Source organism: Cibotium barometz, chromosome 24 (genome assembly GCF_041138505.1).
Source record: "Cibotium barometz isolate CiBa-2024 chromosome 24, ASM4113850v1, whole genome shotgun sequence".
Taxonomy (NCBI): domain Eukaryota; kingdom Viridiplantae; phylum Streptophyta; class Polypodiopsida; order Cyatheales; family Cibotiaceae; genus Cibotium; species Cibotium barometz.
This window is the reverse complement of record NC_141069.1, coordinates 15,903,102-15,921,520: the sequence shown is the minus strand read 5'-3', so window position 1 is coordinate 15,921,520 and position 18,419 is coordinate 15,903,102. Positions and strand designations below refer to the sequence as shown.

The following is an 18,419-nucleotide window of genomic DNA, read 5'->3' as shown; positions in this document are numbered from 1 at the left end:
ATGGGCTGATTTACATATACTTCCTCTTGTAAATCCCCATTTAAGAATGCAGTTTTGATATCCAATTGATGCACTTTCCATCCTTTATGGGCAGCCAATGCAATCACAGATCTTATTGTGGTCATTTTCGAAGTAGGAGCAAAAGTCTCTTCATAATCTATTCCCTTTTTCTGGGAGTAGCCTTTAGCCACAAGCCTTGCTTTGTACCTGTCAATAGTACCATCAGACTTTCTTTTGATTTTGTACACCCACTTTGTTCCAATTACATGCTTGCCTTTAGGCAATTCCACAAGATCCCATGTATTGTTCTTCATGATAGAAGAAATTTCAGCTTGCATAGCTTGCAACCAATGCTCATTCTCATGTGCTTCTTCATAAGAAGAAGGCTCTTCTGAATCAAAGAGACCACCCATTGCGAATGCAGACTCCCCACGATGTACATTCAAAGCATGGCTGGAACTAGCCCTTGTTCTACCTGTGAGTGGAGCTGCAAGTTTGCTTTCTTGCAAAGTTTTCAGCAACCATCTTGGCACCGACTTGGCTGTGTCTATGGCTGTTTGCTCTTCCCTGACAAGATCTTCCACTTCTTCCATAGAAGGGGGCTGAATGGCTGGCTGTTCCACATGTTCTACATGAGGATTTTCTTGTGTAGGGGCTGGCTGATCTGAATCCCCCCTAATTGCAATGGGTAAAAGTCCATCAAACATGTCCTGTAAGCCTGTATTATTGCTTTTATACAAGCTGACCATGGGCTGTTCTGAATTTTCAGCAAATACCACATCTCTACTTACAAAAATCCTTCGTGTAGTTGGATTATAAAGACGGTATCCTTTGCTTTCATTGCTGTAGCCCACAAAAATGCATTTAATTGCTTTGTCATCAAGCTTTGTTCGGAGTTGTTCTGGCACATGTGCATATGCCAAACACCCAAATGTACGCATATAATCCACTGTTGGCTTTCGGCTATACCAAGCCTCAAATGGTGTTATGGTTTTCAAAGCTTTTGTTGGACACCTGTTCAACACATGAGTTGCACACATTATAGCTTCCATCCAAAATTTGTATGAGCTGTAATTTACTTTCAGCTCTAACAGCTCCATCTTTGGGGAATGGTTTCCGTTGCATCTTTCCCAAAATACACCCCTCACATACATGTCTTGGCGGAGACTCAAGAGGCGGCATATTATCAACCATATGATGCTTCTACAAAAGCATCAAACTCTGAAAATTTACATGCCCAAAACGAGCATGCCATAGCTCTGCATCATGCATAGCAGGAGTGTGGGCAGCGACTGTATTTACATCATAAGTGCGCTTGTCATAGCTGTCCAGCTTATACAAGCCTTTGTATCGTGTTCCAGAAGTGACTATTTCATAACCCTTTGATGGGTCTTTTACCAAACACTTCCCATCTTCAAATTCAACCTTTAAACCTTGGTCGTTTATGGCTGAGACGGAGAGCAGATTTTTCTTTATTCCTGGAACATACAATACATTTTTCATACATATATTGGCACCGTTGGCTGCAATAAGTATGACATTACCAATTCCCTTTACTGGATATGTGGTATGATCTGCACATGATACAGTGCGGCCATTTGAAGCATAAACCAAGTGCTGAAATACATCTTTGCATGAAGTGATGTGGCTCGAAGCACCACTATCAAAATACCATGATGCATTCTGTCTGTCAGATGCAATGCAAGACATATCAGTGTCTGAAGCACTTGGTGTGTCACTAGTGCATGTGACCAAAAAAGGTTTACTCGTCTTGGATTACATTGGCTGATTGCTGTGCTTTGTCATCCGAAGAGTCTGCTAATGCATTGCCTGCTTCTTTCTTTTTCTCTTTTGCAATCCTTTTCCTACATTCACTGATGTAGTGTCCAGGCTTATGGCAGTAGTGACATTTTCCCTTCTTTTTGGGCTTGTTTGCATCCCCTTTGTCAGACTTTTCACCACTAGAAGAGGGCTATCCATGACCAGCCTTGCTAGACTGTTGTCCCCCATGCCTAAAGCTCTTTGCTTTACCCTTATCCTTGGCTATAAATGCCTTTTCTCCACCACGGTTGCTCGATAAGTTTGCTCTTGTTTGCTCTTCCTGCAAGAGTAAACCCACGAGCTCTTCAAAGGTGACGGGATCACCACCTCCTCTCATTGAGAGGTTGAGAGAGGTGTGAAAGCCCAAGTAGGAAGGCGGTAAAGAATGAAGAGTGTGGTAACCATCTGTCTGTCTGGGATAACCTCATCAATGTTGAGCAATTGTTCCTGCAAATCTTTCACTTTGGTGAGATGATCTGCCATAGAGTCACCCTCATCCATAGAAAGAAGATCCAATTGCCTCTTCAAGTAGGCAACTCTTGCCTCGTTGCGTACCTGATACATTGCTTCCAATGTGTCCCATGCAAGCTTCGATGTCTGGCACGAACAAATGTGCAGAATAATAGTCCTTTTCACTGAAAGGGCTATCAATGACATGGCCTGTGCATCTCTAGAGTCCCATCTCTTCTGCTCGTGTGGGAGCAGGATCTACATCAGGAGCTCTTTGAGCACCTCCCCTTTGAGGCATGGCTGGCTGTATGGTATGTGGGCGTGTGTCATCACCACACACGATGCCCCAAAGCCCTTTGGCTACCAGCAAATTACGGATCATGAAACTCCAGAGGGAGTAGTTAGATCCATCCAGCTTGTCCTCCTGGGTGAGCACACCAAATACATCTATAGCATTTTGTGCCATGTCAACAAAATATATCTGCAAGCAAACCAAGCACCAATGTGCACTGCCAGGCAACCAAATGTCCTGTGCAAATGTATGCCTGCAAACCAAAGCAAGTGTAAACCTGCACCAAATTGTCCAATTACACACAGTGTGTATACATACGCGACAAATCGCAGCTCTAATGCACAATTACATGCTCCAATCAGGAAATCCCTAATTTTTATGCACTCCAATCGCTTCAATGTGCATCTAATTGGCCAATTTTCACAAAAGCCCCAAATTTCTGCAAATGTAAGAGGTTCAATTTGCCAATTTTGACCTCAATTTTGAAAACCCCCAAATTTCTGCAAATAAGAGAGGTTCAATTTGCTGATTTTGACCTCAATTTCAAAAACCCCCAAATTGCAGGCAAAGCAAAATGCCCAATTTTTTTCAATTTGTCCTGAAATTGGTAAATTCCCCAAATTGGACCTGCAATTTTTCTTTCAATCTGACTTGCACAGAAGTGCCTGCAAAATCTGCATATGACCTGCACTGGAATGGCTGCAAAATCTGTATTTGTATTTGACCAAAAATTTGTACAGTGAAATACCTTCAGGTAAGAGCAGCAGGCTTGGAGCAGACAGTCGAATACAGTTGACGGTGGGAGCCAGCAGGCTGGCCAAGTCGTTCCCACCAGTAGGCTGGCCAAGTCGTTGCAGAACAAATGTTGGAGGGAGTCGTTGCAGTGTTGGGTGTAGTAGGGAGTCGTTGCAGAGACGGATGCGTGCTCTGGGCGGTGGCGGACCAGCAGAGAAGGACCAGCAGAAACGGGCGCTGGACGCTGGTGTCGGGCGAGCAGATGGCTGTGGGCAGCCGACGGGCCAGTCGTAGGCGGGAGAATAGCAGACGGGCGCTGGCAAGGTGAGCAGGCGTGCTGGAGTCGCTTGCGATGAGGTAGGCGGAGGCGGCAAACAAAGGCCACGAGGCAGTCGTGGGCTAGTGCTGGGAGCGAACAGAAGGCGCCTGGAGTCGCCGGCGTAGGACGGCCGGAGCAGGAACGGCAACGGGTGCCGATGGGGACGGAGCAGACGGAACAACAGAATGGACGAGGCCGGAGCGGGAGGTCGACCTGGCAGACACGGCCTCGACGGAATGGCGGCTGCTGTGCCGGAGCGGAGGCGCACCTGGGCGCTGACGGAACTGGACGCCGGTGGGAAGTGGAGGATCCGCCCGCGAGCTGGGCGGCGGCGGCGGCGGGCTCCCCACTAGTGCCGCCTGATTCTGGTGGCTGGACGGAGGAGAGCCGACGGAACCAGACAATCCGGCGACGGAAAAACACAACGTCGACTGAAAAACGCAGGCGACGGACGGAACACCTGTTTTCGACGGAATTTCGCAGGGATTTTTTTTCAGCTGCAGTTTTCCAAGGCCAGCTCCCAGCTCTGATACCAAATGTTGGGTGTTGGACTCACACACTCACACACACAAACCTGCACATTAGGGTTAGGTGCAGGGTGGTAAATTCCCCAAATTGGACCTGCAATTTTCGTGTGAATTTGATTTGCACAGAAGTGTCTGCTAAATCTGCATATGACCTGCACTGGAATGGCTGCAAAATATTGTATTTGTATTTGACCTTCCTGCAAGGGCAGCAGAGAAATACCTTCCTGCAAGGGCAGCAGGCTTGGAGCAGACAATCTAATAGAGTTGACGGCGGGAGCCGGTGGAGCTGTGCAGAGCTGCAGGTGTCGAGGAGGGCAGAGCTGCAGACGGTTGCAGTCGTTGCAGGTGGAGGCGTTGGAGGGAGTGTTGCAGGGCGGCGGTTGGCTGTGGGCAGCCGATGGGCAAGTCATAGGCGAGCAGCAGGCAGACGTGCAGGGAGACCTGGAACGATGAGGAGGTGTCGGACCCAGCTGCAGGTGTCGAGCGAGCGGGGCGGCGGTTGGCTGTGGGCAGCCGATGGGCCAGTCATAGGCGAGCAGCAGGCAGACGTGCAGGGAGGCCTGGAACGATGAAGAGGTGTCGGACCCAGCTGCAGGTGTCGAGCGAGCAGGTCAGAAGCGGAAGCCGCTGTAGTCGCTGGCGGGAGCGAGCCGGAACGGAACGTCGAGCAGGTCGGCGCTGGGCGACGGCGGTCGGGGTGCGGAGCAGGACGGACGTGAACGGGACGGAGGGGCGACGCCGCATGCACGGAACACACCGTTGGAGTAGCGCCGGCGGAACCGGACAGCAACGCGAACGGGCGACGGTGAGCAGGGCAGTCGCGAGGAGACGGCCGGAACGGAGACGGTGAGCAGGGCAGTCGCGAGGAGACGGCCGGAACGGAGGGGCGACGTGTGGACCGTTGACGGCTCAGGCCGGAACAGAGTCGACGGAGGCCCAGACTGGCCGAAACGGAGTCGACGGTGGGCACCGAACGGACGAGCGGACGGCGCACCTGGCCGGAGGCTTTGCTGGGACGCCGGCTGAGGAGGTGCCGCCCGTTCCCGGCGGCCGGACGGTGGAGCACTGACGAAACCGGCGGACGGAAACCACGAACGGACGGCAACAGAAATCCGCAGTCGACGGAAAAACACAACGTCGACGGAATTTCGCAGTTTTTTCTGCAGATTCTGCACAGTCACTACTCCAGGGCCAACTCCCAGCTCTGATACCAAATGTTGGGTGTTGGACTCACACACTCACACACACAAACCTGCACATTAGGGTTAGGTGCAGGGTAGAGAAGCTCACACAAAGAAAATGAGAGAGAGAGAGAGAGAGAGCCAAAAGTGTGGTATCCACAAAATGCAAGTCAACCCTTGCATGTGTGCCACATCCATATAATATAGAAGTACAAAATATTATATGTTAAGAGTGTCCTTTCACACTTGATGTCCAAGGGGAAAAACCACATGGGAAAAAGTGCCCTTGGTTAAGCCCTGTTCACACATAGCACTACCATAAGTGAGCATATGCCTACAAATAATGTTGGGTGTTGGACTCACACACTCACACACACAAACCTGCACATTAGGGTTAGGTGCAGGGTAGAGAAGCTCACACACAGAAATAAGAGAGAGAGAGAGAGAGAGAGAGAGCCAAAAGTGTGGTATCCACAAAATGCAAGTCAACCCTTGCATGTGTGCCACATCCATATAATATAGAAGTACAAAATATTATATGTTAAGAGTGTCCTTTCACACTTGATGTCCAAGGGGAAAAACCACATGGGAAAAAGTGCCCTTGGTTAAGCCCTGTTCACACATAGCACTACCATAAGTGAGCACATGCCTACATGCTGCCGTCTACCACCAACAACAGCACCACCTGTTAGCTGCCTTCTTTGGAGGACTGCCTCTCTTTGAAGAACCGCGGCCTCCTCTCTTTTGGAGAAAGAAACTTGGACAGCCATGCATCTTTCAAAAGATCTCGTCCCCGAGTACTTGGTGAGATTTTTGTGAGCAACAAAGAATTGATTCATATCTTGGTACTAGCCCAGTGTAACTCTTGTGGGTCATCCTCATGGTGAGCTTGGCATCAAATATCTTGTGCCTCAACATCCACTTCAGCCCGGCCTCGACATCGGCACTCTTGTTTGACATTGCATTCATTTGTTGTATTGGTCCTAGCTTGGAAAAGCCCATGGATTGTTCCTAAAATAAATTCCTGAAAAGGGAGCGGGACATGTTCCCCGCTCAGTGTGGTGTACTTTGTGATACCCCTAAGGAAAGATTTCCTAAAGAAGTATGAAGATTGTTTTGCAGATACTCTTCTAGGAGAGCTACCTCCAAAGAGGCCGGAAGATCATCAGATTGACATCATGCCAGGAAGCTCACCTCCTAACAAACCTCCTTATCGAGTGAGTCAAGCTCAACAAGAAGAGATTATGAAGCAAGTGACTGAGCTTTTGGAAAAGGGTTTGATTCCACCTAGCTCATCACCTTTTTGTTCCCCAGTCTTATTGGTTCACAAAAAGGATGGTTCTTAGCGTATGTGCATTGATTACAGGGCTCTTAACAAGATCCTTGTAAAGAACAAGTTTCCTATTCCTAGGATTGATGACATCCTAGACAAATAGGATGGAGCCACTATCTTTAGCAAGATCGATTTGAAGAGTGGTTACCATTAAGTCAGGATTGTTCCATAGGATATTCAAAAGACCGCAATCAGGACAACCTTTGGACTCTATGAGTATTTGGTGATGCCTTTCGGTCTTACCAATGCCCCAACTACTTTCAACCGAATGATGGAAAGAATATTTCAAGCACATAGAAAGTTTGCAGCTACTTTCTTTGATGACATTATTGTGCATTCAAAGAATGAAGAAGAGCATCGAAAGCACTTGGATATGGTATTTCAGGAATTGCAGAAGCACAAGTTGTATGTGAATGGCAAGAAGAGTGAGTTCTTTTTGTCTGAGATTCACTACTTGGGCCATATAGTGTCCAAGGAAGGGGTCAAGATGGACCTAGGAAAAGTCAAGGCTATTGTGGAATGGCTAGAGTTGACTAGTGTGCATGCAGTTCGAAATTTCCTTTGCTTATGCTCGTACTACAGGAAGTTCATCAAGTGGTTTGCCGTGCTAGCAAGTCCACTTCATGATTTAACAAAGATAGCCGTGGGATTTAGGTGGGCCAAAGCTGAAAAAGAATCCTTTGAAGCATTAAAGTTTTATACTAGCAAAGGACCAATATTGATTATTCCAGATTTATCAAAGCCATTTATGGTAGAGTGTGATGCCTCAGGAGATTGCATTGGAGCAATCTTGAACCAAGAGGGCCATGCTATGGCCTATGAGACTCCAAGACTTCAAGGAGCCAAAAAGACTGCATGCACATACGAGAAAGAATTGATGGCTATCATTCATCCTTTAAAGATTTGGAAGCACTATCTTATGGGTGTTGAGTTTGTCATCAAGACGGATCATCAAAGTCTTAGGTATTTTATGTCTCAACCTAAGATATCAGAAAAGCATATAAGATGGGCTAGTTACTTGGCCCAATTTCATTTTCAGATTATACATACCCATGGTAAAGACAACAAAGTAGCAGATGCTCTATCTCGAAGACCCATGACCCATGCAGTTTCTATGGCATATCATTTGGACTTCACTATGATGAAAGATCTTTATGCTATGAATGAAGATTTCAAGGACATTTGGGAAAGGCTGCAGAATGGAGACTTGGTGGCCTCTTATGTCATCGAGGAAGGGTGGAGTTGTGCGGGTGGCCAGTGGGCGCAAGCGCTAGCTAGGGTGTCGCACACAGGCGAACCTCCACCGGTGGTGGTGTTCACTGTAGCAGCTCCGCCCGTCTAGCCAATGGTGGCGGTTGGTTAGACACTAGCACCACTTGACTGGCTAGCGGCGGTGTTTAGTTACACAGTAGTGCCGCCCATTTGGCTGGTGATACGGCTCTAGAGTGGCAGCTAGCGGCGCTGGGTAGTGGCGGACGCCAGCACCTGGCTCTGGATCAGCGGGTTGAGGAGGCACCTTGTTCTCAGTGTGGAGCTCCACTGGCATAGCTAGGCAAAGGCTCTCATACCAAACGTTAGCAAGATGAGATGCCTAGGATAAGAGTGCAAAATCTCGGAGAAGAGAGAGAGAGAGAGAGAGAGAGAGAGAGAGAGAGAGATGATGACCAACAAGATAATCAGCACAAGGGCAAAGGGATTGAGGTAGTACAAGAGTAGTGGAAAGCATAAATTCATTACAGACACAAGTTCTTTTTATAGGAGAGAACCCCTTTAGATATTCTAAAGCATATGCTGCCACCACATATGCCTTATGTCAAATATGATGCCACCACATATACCTTATGCCAAATATGATGCCACCACATATGCCTTCTAAGAGGTTGTTCCCACACAAAAGACTTATACATACTAGCAGTTGTTCACACACATTGGAACCGCTTTATTTAAAGCCTACATACAATACTAATTTACACAACCACCTAGCACTTGTTTATTCCCACATTAATCACTATTAATATTTAACATGGCTACCACATGTAAACCCTATGAACCTCGGTTTAGGATAGTCTCAAGGAACACTAACTTTCCCCAAAATAGCACCATTTCTCAAAAGAAACCATAAATCGCATATGAAGTTGCTAGACTCTCCCAAGGAACCAACCATAATATCCACCTCCACCTTTGTATCTCCGCACTAAAAAGAAACTCAAGCCCCATCCTGAAGATAAAATTCCAAAATAATCAAATTCTATCCAAGAACCCCATCTTGCATGCAATAAGTGATACCCTCTCTCATCTCAAAATCCAAGATAAAACAAAGGTGCATCCACAATGCGCCCTAAGGAAACCTCCTACTATTACACCATGCAAGAACTCCACAACAAATGCCATCAAACATTTGCTATGATCCTCAACTAGAGTATATAGGTGAGCCAAAGACATAACGAAAATCAAGTATAGGTCATACCATCAACGCTATTTATATAACACATCTACATATCATGTCTTCCTCAAATAACATCTCTGGTACTAAGCCTAGTACCGATCCAACTCTGTAAGATAGACCTGAATCTAGGTCTATAAAGAGATCTCTACTCTATAGAAATCAGATCTCCGATATTGAGCCTAGTACCAATCTGACTCCGTAAGATAAACCTGAATCTAGTCTATAAAGAGATCTCTACTCTACAGAAATCAACTCTGCACATTCTAAAAGTACCAATATAATACCAGTAAACCTAGTGCACCTCAAGGAAAATATGGCACAACGGCCCATCCTCACCATGCTGACAACAATAAGTTATTCATCATCACAAAGAAACCTTATCAATGTAGGGGGTTTGTACTAACCACTTGTGTTTTGTGTTTAGGAGACCCATGGGATTGTAACACCCTCTCCCCTCTAGACATCTATGTCATAGGTAGTGGTGTGTGAACACTCTAGGACTAGCTGGGGCACTTTCTCCCTCTTTAGGAGGTTTTTTCCCTTGTGCATGTGAACACCCTCTAACACTTATCATTTGGGGTGTAATTATCCTTTGTACCTTGTACCACTCATTCTACTTGGTAATCATCATCGAGTTGTGTGCCTCTCACTCTCTCATTCTGTTTGAGCTCTATCGTGAGTGTCTTGCTGCTACTGCTAATCCTAACTTGCAGGTTCCAACATTCGGTATCAAAGCTCCAAATTGATTTTGCCTCAAGTCCCGAATTTTCTTTCTCATCCGTACAATCTGCATGGCCGCACAGTCCGTACACACGCGACGCTTGTACCTTTTTGTACACGCGTGACGTCCGTCCTTGCCTACACATTCGGTATCAAAGCTCCAAATTGATTTTGCCTCAAGTCCCGAATTTTCTTTCTCATCCGTACAATCTGCATGGCCGCACAGTCCGTACACACGCGACGCTTGTACCTTTTTGTACACGCGTGACGTCCGTCCTTGCCTACACATCTCTGTGCGATGTACATACCATCGATGTACTTATCATTCATACTATTTGTACTTACAATCGTACCTGCACTCAATTGTACCTGCTCATACAGGTGTATACCTGCCAATACTTGCAATACCCACTTGTAATTGCTGACCATTTCTGTAGCACACAGATGAGGGTTTCAACAAAGATTGGGGCTTTTCCAATTTCTGAACAAAATCGGGCAATTAAAGCTATTGTGCACACATAGATTTGGGAATATTCGCAAAATTGACCTCAAACGCATCCAAAATCGACAATTGATGCGTAAGCTCGGCTCCTGCACTTGACGCGCTACTGAGCAGCGAAATAGCGTTGCTGAGTAGTGAAAAAAAGCTACTAATAGCGCTACTAAGCAGTAAAATAACGCTGCTGAGCAACGAAAATAAACCTTGGATTAGATTGGGAAGTTCCCACAAAACTATCCAGTCTACCCCAGCTTTTAAAAAAAGTGTTATGTCCCAACTTCATACATAGAGCTTCATGAAGCTCTATGCAAACAGGCTTCATGAAGCTCTATGCATGAAGCTATAAAACAAGTAATTTTAGAAAAACTCCCAAGCAACGGGGGGTGCATCATAAGAGTGAAAAACATCTCTCTATAAAAAAAAATAAAGAGAGATGTAAGTGTTGAGCTCTTACTTCAAGAGGTTTGTACTTGCGAATATCTTCCATGAGCAAGTCAATGCAATGGGATGCGCATGGAGTCCAAACAATCATCTGGAACTCCTCCTCCACCATGCGATCCATTGCATGACAATTTGATGCATTGTCGGTGACGACTTGCACAACATTTTCACGGCCAACCTACAACCCAAATTGCTTATGTAATTACTACATATGTGACATGTACTATGAATAATGAACTTGTGTAAAGTTTAAAGTTACCTCGATGATTGCTTGGCGGACGTGCTGGAACATGAAGTGGCCACTTGTCTTTCTACCGACTTCCCCCAACATCCACCGCACGTAGGAAATACGTGCCAAGAGGGTAAGACACAAGGATGTTGATGATGCTTCTCCTCTTCCAATCACTCCATCCATCGGAAAGGATGCTACATCCATACTTGGCCCATCCCAAACAAATGGGCTCAAGTAATAAGTGTGGTCTATGCTTAATTTCTTAAGCCTAAGACAAATTCTATCATGGGTTAGTACCAATCCTCTCCTTCTCCTCCGTGACCTTCTTCGTCCTCATCTCGGCCTAGCTCACTCCTGTCCATCCCTCACATGGACCGACGGCAGCAATTGCGTTGACCATCCTCTTCCATTGCAGGGTTTGAAGAACATGTGTTTTCATTGGCATGTGAAGTGGGTTGTACAAGCCCTGGCATCCTTAGAGGGATGTCGTGGTCATTTTGATTGGGAGCTTGACTCTGATCCTTCCCCGATATTGACACTCACACTACTGCATGCGGAAGAGGGCATGAGTGTGTCTTCTTCTTCGAGCTCTTGTTGTCGAAGAGGTTAGCTTGTCCTTGTGTTCTCCACTTGCAAAAGAGAGTTCTCCCTAATCACCTCATCGATAATGGCTTGTTGAATGGATTGACATCCGAAGATTCCATCTCCTCCCAACTTTGCCATGTGACGAAGCACTCAAGTGATGGTGTTATTCCCTTTGAAGCCGCAATACCGGCATTTCCAACACTTTCCCTCCGAACCTGCAGTGGAGGGTCCAAGCACTGTGGTGAAACGATCCCATGGAGGATTGGCAGGCTTAGGCATGATGGATTATGGAAGGGGGAGAGAGTGTGAGTGTATGAGAAAGAAGAAAAGAAAGAAAGTTGTATTAACTTCCAAAATGACCTATGAGACCAAAATGTTACATCATGTCCATGAAATACATCATCATGCTGCTGAAAGTAAGACTAAAAGAAAATATCCGTGAAAAAAAACAAAGAGCCTCAAGCTTTCACATCAGCCAAGAATATCTCTTATAGAGCGCTGCAACATGGTACCCAATGTAGTGAGGCTAACAGAGTGGGAGAAAGTCCTACAGTTGTAATTCCACCGGTTGGTGTGGAATGCAAGGGTAAACACAAAGCTAATCAATACACTTAAATACTCCAAGACTTAATGGACAACAAGCATAATACAAGATCTAATTTGCTAATTGACAAGAGACGCATAATGAGCCAGAACGGCCCACCTCTCCCTCGAGTAGTGTATATTAATCTTGGGAGAATCAAGTACATACTGTCATGGGCATTTCTAACCAGATTTCCATACCAATGCATATGACTATAGTATTGAAACAATATGGTTGTCAATGAAGATCCGTAACTCACATTACCCTCTCAAGTGCCCATGTTCCCTACCATCTGCTCTCTATTGTTCCACCAACTCATGGTAGTAACAATCGGCAAAAGTGCACGTAGGACAAGAGAGCACTACACAGGGTATGTGAACATGGAGTCCCGCTCTTCTCTCCTACTTGCTTCCATAATTAAGCATTAAAGCTTACCAATTGCAAGTAGAGTCGATGTTAGCGAGAAGACTTCGCGATTAAAATGTCTCGAGTGTTGAAACCTTCAATCTGTCACGATCCTAAATGACAAAAGTCTTCGAGAGGATAAAGGGAACCTTGGGAAAGCTTCCCCTATGGCGCAACTTGAGAAAGGACTAGAAATTATAGCAAATATAAGAGCTCTTTTGCTGAATTTCAGTCATTGGGAGTATGTAGGAGAGTGATTCCACCTAGAAACACTCTTGGAAGCTTGAAAAACACACGAGCAAGCTTGGATATGGCGTTGGGAAGGAGAAAAACAGAAAATACAGCCAAAAGATCTCATGAAGGGAGGCGCCTTCGCAACAAAAGTTTTTGAGAGGATGAAGGGAACCCTAGGAAAGTTTTTGAGAGGATGAAGGGAACCCTAGGAAAGTTTCCCCTATGGCTCAACTTGACAAAGGAAGGCTGAAATTAGGATTTTCAACGAAAAGACCAGAAAATACAACAAATATAAGAGCTGTTTTGCTGAATTTCAGTCATTGGGAGTGTGTAGGAGAGTGAATACCACCTAGAAACACTCTTGGAAGCTTGGATATGGTGCCGAGAAGGAGAAGGCACAGAAAATACAGCCAAAAGACCTCATGAAGGGAGGCGCCTACTTCTAGAGAGAGAGGGAAGAGAGAGATGATGAGATGTCCACCTTGGGTGTCAGGCAGAGAGGACAAGTGCCTTGTGGTGCAAGCTAGGATGGACACATGGCTGGTTGCTCTCTTTGAACAAAGGGGATAAGATCTGGGTGATGGCATTGAGCTTTGTCTGCCTCGGGACATCAATGTGTGCTAACACAGGACTGGCCATTATTTATAAGTGAGTTTTGGTCGCCCAAACTTAATAAAGTGCGTACACACTCACTTATAAATTAATGCTAGTTCCTAAGGCTAGGCTCTGACCAATACTTACCACCTGTCACATGCCACATAACCATGTCAGCAGCAGCAGACAGTTTCACACGCATAGTTCGGCTGGGTGTCCCCTTACCTTGAACTACACATTAGTCAAGCAAATAGGTGTGCGTTCCCTTTCCCTGAACTACACATTAGTCAAGCACGTATGAAAACAACATGCAAATTCAATTTGCAAGAGCAAGAACATAAAGATGCTATGCACTGCAGCATTGGTATGGACAATCCCCATTCATGAGACTATACCAAAATAGACGTGTTCCAAACAAGTACACAAGGTACCATACCCAATGGAACACCAATCCTCCAGGCATTTTCGAGCATGTACTCACGGGCACAAGTCCCAACAGAAAGCCAAGTCCACAGATCACCTGAGTTGCATCAATCCCCGGTATATGCAACTGCCATGGTCGCCAGTCCAATGTATATACATAATGAGAAAGCACGGGTGGACCAGTTGGGTGGCCAAATGGTGACATCCCTCGGCTTCTAAACAATTGTCTGCAACTGAAAAGCATCCAAGTACGTATGAAGCAAGTGCGGGCAATCTCTAAAGAACTCTTCATCTACCCATTTAGCATCAATGGGAAGATAGTTCTTGAACTTCACAAGGTAGCGCCTGACAACACTCAGCCTATGGCTGGAAATCAGCAACCAGCTATGCCATGTTGCACCCATTGACCAGCACACATTGATGATGCGTTGGAAGAAGAGAGGACAGCAATTCAGCAAGCAAAATCGGTGCCTCGTTGACTGTTGCAAACCTTACAGACAGCAATGTAGTGGTTCCTTTGGCACGGCGAACACGAGCTAGTTCTCGCCATATATCTAGGCATTTTGTGGATTATGCTCTCATTGCTTCTACTTGCAATGACGAGGAACCTGTTTCCTTTGAGGAAGCACATGAAGATCATCATTGGATGCACGCCATGCAACAGGAATATGATTCCATTTTGAAAAATGGCACTTGGGATGAGTAGGGTCTAATTGTGAAGTAGAGAAGCTGCAAAAGTCCCTGGAAAGTCCACAAATACCTGAACCTCGTGTGCCGATAGCAACAAGACTTTGTATGGGTGTGAGGGGGGACCCCTTCCACACCCTTGTAAAGTCTTCTCACCATCAGACAACGTTTGGACACGTTCAACAGGACCTGGGTGCCATTTTCTAGACTCCATGTGACTTGAGACTGATTGATATATGAAGGAAACCCAATTGGGAATAGAGTAGGTACAGTTTAAGAAAACACTGGAGATTCAACTTTGCAGGGATATCTTTGGCAAAATAACCTGACCCATTACACTGACAACAAGCATTAAGAAATGCTTGAAATTGCAATGAGAAGCCCTGTTCTTGGAAAGGCTACACTCAAGGACAGTACCCGCCCACCATTACGACAAGACTCCGACACAGAACCACAAGTGCTAAAGACCCTTCTCCCTCCTTGTCCTCCGTCTTACCCAAGAGATAGTCTCCTAAGCTTCTAAAGTGTCACAAGATGAAAGAAACATCTTACAAGGCGGCACAGGTTTGAGATTTTAATCAAAAGATAGACCTCCTTTCTAAACTCACAAATAGACTCTTGGCTATTTTACAAATCAGTTTATCAGAAGTTGTGACCTCCATGAACTCACTTAATAGCAGCTGTTGCAGCAATAGTGGTTCCTGCCCATGCTTCCACGCCAACAGCCTTGTCACATATACAAAAGGGTGCTTCAGTTATCGACTAAAACAAATCGTAAAAATTCCCACCCTAACCACAGAGATGATACCTTGAGAAGACTGGACGTTACTAAGGTACTGCATGCCCATCCTGTCACATTGGTGGGAATCTGCCAAATCATGTAGCGCAGATAATCATGCGACACGCTATCTGTGGTCACAAGCGAGAAGGAATTTATAAAGGTTTACGACTACGTGGCCGCACAAAAGACATTTTTAGAGAGAAAGGTGGACATATGGCCTTTCAAGAGGACCATCCCCATGTTCATCAACAACATGCTTATCCATATTCATAAGCAAGAAAAATTATTCCCATGTTTGTAAGCTAGTGGCATTTATATCCATAGCGCAAGAATAAAAAACATGGATGTTGGTCTGGCACATGAATACCTGGAAAATCTGTTGGCAAAAAGAAGTCTTTGAAAACCTGGGGAATGCTGACTGGTAATAAATCCCATCCAACCTGATCTCCTGGAGAACTTGTTGTACTTGAAAAGTAAGGCACTGACTCCATCTGGATCTCCTCAATGCTTAAACTTTGGTTCTCATCGACTGTATACCTGTTTCCATACAAAAAGAAACTCAGTAATTCAAGCAATGAACATCCTTTGTAATCAAGAAAACAGTGTTCAGTTTCACTATTGTGGTAAATAAACATTTACGTGTGTGTGTGTGTGTGTGTGTGAGTGTGTAATACAGGGATGCAAAATAGACACTTTCACATTTGAGGGACCGGAAGTGGAAGTAGTGAGGGAATATATCCCTATACAAAAATCAAATTTAAGTCTTTATGGGGTGTTTTTGTCACTTGTAATGTCTGGACTGGGGGTTTTTTTAATATGTATCCCTTTTGGGGGACAAAGAGGGGGCGGGGGAGGGAGCGAAGGGGAACAAATGTTTTTTTTAAAGGTTGTAAGATCAGATGGCAATGGTCATGTGGAAAAGGTTACAGGCTTGAGAGTCACTAGTGTGTATGTGGCTGTTCCGTTTTCTTTTGTTTACAATAGGGTTGAAAAAATAATCAATCTCATAAAAATAGAGGGCTCCTTTCCACATCAAGCCTTCATAAGAGATTGTTCAGATGTGGTCAAATACTCATCACCAACAAAAGCTACCTCAACCTCAATTAATCTCCAACCAAAATCTCAGTGGAGCTATCATCCATAAGTACACCCAGAATGGTTAAAATTTCAAATTGTTCATTAAACCTCTCACCCCTAAACAAACCAAGTTCATGGGAGCAATGGTGCTCAAAAGACATGGATGCTAAAGTGCGCTACCCCAGCCATATGCGCTCAATGTGTATGGTTTTCCTTACACATTCCTCCTATATGAGTAAACAAGTTCATTGGAGCAATGGTGCTCAAAAGACATAGATGTTAAGTGCACTAACCAAGCCATATGTGCTCAGAATGAATGGTTTTCCTTGCACATTCCTCCTATATGTGTAAGAAGAATCTACCAGTGTCTAGGGTGCATTTCATTTGTTCGGCAAGACGACCAAACCAATGATTGGAATCCGTTCAAGATGTCTGCAGCAAGCGCAAGAGCTATGGGCTTCCTCATTCTTGAGAATGTGATGGTACAATTGTTCACGATCCTCAAGGAGAGCACAACAGGATCACTTCCATAAAAGCTCCGCTGGCCATTATGCATGTAAAGTTTTGAGTTGTTAAGATCTCCTCCAATTTGTCATTGAGAGGGAGTGTTGAAATTTAGGGTCTAAATGTAATGTGAAATTGTGGCCAAGTGATAAGGAAGCCATTGGGTCAACAAGTTTTTGGCGAATTGTAAAGGTTAGGCAGGATTAAAGAAAATTTAGATGGCCAAGAATCAAACGAAGGGCTGAAGAAACACAAGGAGGTGGAGTCAATCATGGAGAGGATTGTGGGTGGAGAGAAACAAGGAAGAAAAATTAAGAGAGGATTGTGGGGGGAGATGATTGTGGGTGGATAGAAACAAGGAAGAAAAATTAAGAGAGGGAGAGAAATTCATGGAAGCTACTTGGGGCTTGATTATGGAAGTTAATCATTGTACATTTGGCTATTTGAAGAGCCACAATCTAATGAAATGTGTGAGTAAACTTTGCAATGAAAACCCATGCTTATTCCTTGAGATTATCTTAATTAAGCTTCATTAATCAAGTGTTAATTATATCTATTTGTTAGCCAAGGATTTGGATTGGGGTGTCAGTTTATGATTTACTTGCAGATTTAAGGGGTATAAAGTTAATGTGGATTTGTTGGTTTTAAGCCCTGATTTGAGGCACTAGGTTTACAAAGGCAATGAATCCAAAAGAAAGTGTAGCAGGGTGGGCGGATCTTGACACACTTCACTATTAACTTAATTAAACACATATTTAATCATAGATTGAAACAATACAACACATACGATCATCAGCATTGCACTAAAGGCCGAAGATGAGCCCCCCACACACACATCCCCACCAACCCCCAACCCCCCCTCTCTTAGGTGTAATTATTACGTACAAAGAAAATTTGTTTTATACAAGCTTAAGAATGATCGGGAGCTACCTCCACGGGCTCACTTGATTGACAAAGGATAAAGATGGAAACAATGTTGAAAATCAAAAAACCAATTTTGGGATGAGTGCTAGCTCACCACCAAGCAAATGATCCCCATAATCACACATCTACCCTCAACTCCAGGTGACTGCTGCACTCTCAAGGTAGCCCCAGTTCTCCAAAAGCTTCCACCCTCTTATACTTAGAAACAGAACCCGCAGCACTAGAAGGCCGATTCTCCACATGAAAGTCTTCTCAAGTGCCAAAGGAACCTTCCACGCCACACATTCACCTCCAACCCACCACCCATAACTCTGGAAACACGTGAATAATACCTAGTACACGATGCCTCCTCCAACAATAGGAAACACAGGCCAGGCAATGCTGCAAATAGCCGTGCAATGTACCAACAGCCATTAGTTAGTTCCATACAGTCTGTACACTATACGGACAGGTCGTATCGCAGTTAGGGCACCTTGGGCAATGGAGAAGATTATAATTAGGTACAGCAAAAGTCATATAAGACTGCACGAAGCTGGAGGCAAGAAAAGAGTTGCCCGTACAGGTATGGAAAAGGTCATACACTTGTGTTGAAGGGCCGTATAGCAGCTGGGAAGCCCAAAACGATA

The 18,419-nt window shown here is 45.0% G+C and overlaps 1 protein-coding gene across 1 annotated transcript in view; it reads right to left on the bottom strand.

Annotated features, from left to right (window-relative positions):
- The window catches only part of LOC147624932 (protein root UVB sensitive 5-like), a 57,091-nt gene that overhangs the window by 22,724 nt on the left and 15,948 nt on the right, over window positions 1–18,419 (bottom strand). The window contains exons 4-6 of the mRNA XM_086818173.1: window positions 15,656–15,825; window positions 15,316–15,416; window positions 15,178–15,233 (exon numbers count right to left, since the gene is read on the bottom strand). Coding sequence (XP_086674299.1) covers window positions 15,178–15,233; window positions 15,316–15,416; window positions 15,656–15,825 — 327 coding nt within the window. The remainder of the gene's footprint in view (window positions 1–15,177; window positions 15,234–15,315; window positions 15,417–15,655; window positions 15,826–18,419) is intronic.